General features: G+C 66.7%; 1 protein-coding gene across 1 annotated transcript; it reads right to left on the reverse strand.

Annotated features, from left to right (window-relative positions):
* Positions 1-610: 610 nt before the first annotated feature.
* On the reverse strand, positions 611-3422 carry MTG1 (mitochondrial ribosome-associated GTPase 1). The gene is made up of 11 exons (XM_010565929.1): positions 3287-3422; positions 3151-3215; positions 2806-2910; positions 2631-2711; positions 2287-2343; positions 1986-2076; positions 1812-1873; positions 1463-1559; positions 1163-1244; positions 911-1023; positions 611-790 (listed from the first exon to the last, which is right to left on the reverse strand). Exons 1-11 carry the CDS (start codon positions 3420-3422, stop codon positions 693-695), a joined length of 987 nt encoding a protein of 328 aa, XP_010564231.1. The 3' UTR covers positions 611-692.
* Between the last annotated feature and the right edge of the window lie 101 nt (positions 3423-3523).

A 3523-nucleotide genomic window follows, 5' to 3' on the forward strand; every position in this document is an offset into this window, starting at 1 on the left:
GCTCCCAGGGCCGTGCCCACCCAGCGCCCGGCCTCACCCGGTCACCCGCCGCCAGCGGGGCAGGACCCCGCTGGAAGCCCCTCCGTCACCTTCCCCCCCCTCCACCCCGTGCCAAACCCCGCCGGCTCGGGCACCCCGTTGGCGCCGCTCCTCTGTACGGGGGTCTCGCAGCGTTCGGAGGACGAGGAGGCGGCAATAAAGCTGGGCGGAAAGCAGGTGTGGCTGGATGCGGGGCTTTGGGCTCGGGACAGGGACCTCGGGATGGCCACTGCCCCGGCACCCTGCCCATGGAGGTTTTATTTCAGGATGGAGGTCCCAGAGAAGGCCAAGACCGCAGCGAGGAAGCGGCTCCCCGGGGGGGATTTTGTCCCGGCTGGAGGCAGCAGCCGGGCCCCTGGCCCTGCTGGGTGGGTGCCGCGCTCCCCACGGAGAGCACTGCCCTGCATGGTGACACCACGGGGCAGCCCCCCATGGTACAGCCTCACCACCCCTGGCTCCATGGGGATCCTGCACCCCCCAGCCCCTTGCGGCAGCCTGGGGTCCAAAACTGGGAGCTGCTTTAATCACACACCAGAGCTCCACGCCGAGGTGGCCCCAGCCCCGTGGGGGACTGGGGCATCTTGGGGGAGCAGCCAGGCCTTTACCCCCACGCGTGCGGCTGCGGGCAATGCCTCTCTCCCACAGGACAGGTCTCAGTCCAGCGTCACCCTGCCCAGGCGTCCCGCCCGGAAATCCCGCAGGAACTCGTAGGCAGCGGCTGGGTAGTTGAGCATTGTCACGTTGACATTCCCTGGAGACGGGGGCGGTGGGTATGTAAAGAGGCATCAGCGGAGCCTGGAGCTGCCCTAGGATCCCCAAAAGCCTGGCCCCCACGCCCCAGGCCGCAGAGATCCCCCCCCGGAGCACTCACCCGTGCCCGTCAGCACCTTCACCTTCTGCGTCCTGCCCTGGGCGAGGGCCACGCGCCTCAGCACGGGCTCGATGTTGTCGCAGGCCTCAGCCAGCCCGTAGCGCTGCACATACCTGCCGAAGGTGTGGGCTCACAGCCTGCTGGCATCACTTCTCCCCACCCGATTCCCCAGGGACAGCTTCTCCAGCACCCGCTTGGGACCACCGGCAGCAGATGCAGCCCCAGCCCTCTCCAGTTCCCCCACTGGCTCACCTGAACTGCTGGTTCTTGTTCAGGGCGTACAGGAGGTAGTCAGCCATGATGTCCTCCCCCACCAGGTGGTCACGGATGGCTCCTGGAAAAACGGGTCAAGCCCCAGCTCCCCTCATCCCTGCTCCCAGCCCTGGCCACCCCTCGTGCTGCCCACATACCACCCATGGGCACCCAGGCAGCGTGCACTGGCCTGGGGGGGCTGTGAGCAGCAGACTCCTGCCCCAGCCTCAGGTACCAGGCCCAGCCAGGGCTCAAAGCCACATTTGGGGAGTCCCCCCCTGGCCACAGCCTCCACCTCACCACACAGTGCCAGCTTCATGCCCGTCTCCACATCCCCCAGCTTCGGGGACAGCACGCCAGGCGTGTCCACCAGGTACATCAGGGGCTTCTCGCAGACCTGGGATGGGGGGAATCAGGGCAGTTAGGACGTGTGGCTCAGCAATTAGCACTGTGGAATCTGACATGGCTAACGAGCGAGGCATTGAGCTCTTTCATTAAGGTCTCGCTGGAAAGGGCGCCCAAGCAACTGTTTGAGATCAGCTCTGCGTGCCTTGAGGTTTTCCAGAAATGAGAAACCTCTCGCGGGCAAGAGGATGCAGGGAGGCAGAAGCCAGCACCCATGCAGCCAGCTGCGCCGTGGGGACGGTACCTGGATTCTGGTCAGCACCGCCTTGGTGATGCCCGGCTCGCCACCAACCGCGGTGGCTTTCCCTTCGGGGAAAGGAGAGATGCAGTCAGAGAAGGAAGCGACGCTCTGCCCCGCTGCCCGCTCCACAGCCGTGCTAGTGGCTCCTCCTTGAGCCCAGGCACCACGCAGAAATACCCTTTTTGAGGTGCAGCCTCCGCAGGGCATTGATGAGTGAGGACTTGCCCACGTTGGGCACGCCGATCACCAGGATGCTGTACTCGGTGCTCTGGAAGCGAGGAGGATGCAGGCAGGGAGCAGCTGGTTATTGGCCACCCACCCCAGGAGCGGCGGGCAGCCGCAACAGCGAAACAACCCAGCCTTTGCCGGCACTTCCAGCACGTGTGTGAGCGGCCTCATCCTTCCAGCTGGGGAAGGAGGTGACCTGCCGACGGCCACCCTGACTGCACACACTGGCAGTCTCGCTGCTGCATCTCACCTCAGCCCTGTGGTATCGTGGACTGTTGCCCACCAGCTTGGCAACCAAGGGAACAATCTGCAGAGAAACACGGAGAAGGGCTGTAACTGTAGCACTGCACCCGCGCTGGCAGCAGCCACTTGCCTGGGGGGACACTGTGCCAGGAGGATGTGCAAAACAGGGGCCAAGCAAAGGATGGGTAAACAGCCTCGGGTAAGCTGGAAATGAAGATCGCTCTGGACAGCCAGCATCACCTCCTCACAGTGGGGCGCTGGGGCCACTCCCTGAGGCTGGGGGATCGGCGCATGGCCCTCAGCTGCCGACAGCAAGGAGCAAGGCTGGGCACGGGGCTGCTGGCCCATTACCTTCTTGACATTGCCATCACGCTGGCAGTCAGTGAAGACAACATGTGAGCATCCCTGCTGCTTCAGGTGCTCCAAGACTCTCTGAAAGGGACAGGCAGAGGCACTGCTGGCACCTGCCTGCGGCAACCTGTGGGGCCCCTGCCAGCCAGCCAGCCCGCTCTGCCCCGGCGCTCACCGGCTGCCGGCGGGGATCAGCCAGGTCCATCTTGTTCAGCACCAGGATGTGCGGGCGGATGCCCAATGCCTCCTGCAGCATGGGGTTACGGCCCGACAGCGGGATGTGGGCGCCGCTAAGGAGAGTGGCTGTGCGCTGGCGTGGGAGCAGGTACAGTTGGGCGGGGGGGGGGTGATGGGGCTGGTGTGGAGCTGGGAGAAGTGTAAGAGTACTGGGAAAAGGGGCGGCCTGGAGGGAGACGGGGCACGCAGCGGGGGGGGGACAAGGGACACACAAGTGCAGGGGGTGGGGTGCCGGCGTCGGGGAACACCCGCGGGGGGGATGAAGAGCCGTGCCGGAGGATATGCGAGCGTCGTGGACCTCGATGAGGCAGTCGGCGCGCCGCAGGGAGGCCCGCATCTGCCGCAGGCCTGCAACACAGCGCTGGGGTGAGCGGCGGCGGAATCGGGGGCCAGCCCCACCCCCCACTCCCATCTCTCACCTTTCGCCATGTGCCCCGGGAACCAGGAGGCCACATCGCGGCCGCCGAAATCGAAACGCTCCCGGAACCCGCCAAGCCCCGGTCCCGCCCCCCCCCCGGCCCCCGCCGCCCGCAGCGCTCCCGCCCACCCCCTCATAGCGGCGGCGCCCCTTCCTCTGCGTCACACCCGGCGCGACGCGCGGGGAGGCGGGGCCGGAGGCAGGTGTCGCGGGGGAGGGGCGGGGCGGGGGGCGGGGG

Source organism: Haliaeetus leucocephalus, unplaced genomic scaffold (genome assembly GCF_000737465.1).
Source record: "Haliaeetus leucocephalus isolate CR32 unplaced genomic scaffold, Haliaeetus_leucocephalus-4.0 Scaffold198, whole genome shotgun sequence".
Classification (NCBI taxonomy): Eukaryota; Metazoa; Chordata; class Aves; order Accipitriformes; family Accipitridae; genus Haliaeetus; species Haliaeetus leucocephalus.

Bases quoted from the DNA above. Each gene is read 5' to 3' on its own strand.
- MTG1 (XM_010565929.1), bottom strand. From the start codon at position 3,422: ATGAGGGGGTGGGCGGGAGCGCTGCGGGCGGCGGGGGCCGGGGGGGGG. The intron at 1,874-1,985 runs GTATTTCTGCGT...CTTTCCCCGAAG, and splicing joins GAGGCTGCACCTCAAAAAGG to GGAAAGCCACCGCGGTTGGT. The intron at 1,560-1,811 runs GTACCGTCCCCA...CCCCCATCCCAG, and splicing joins CGGTGCTGACCAGAATCCAG to GTCTGCGAGAAGCCCCTGAT.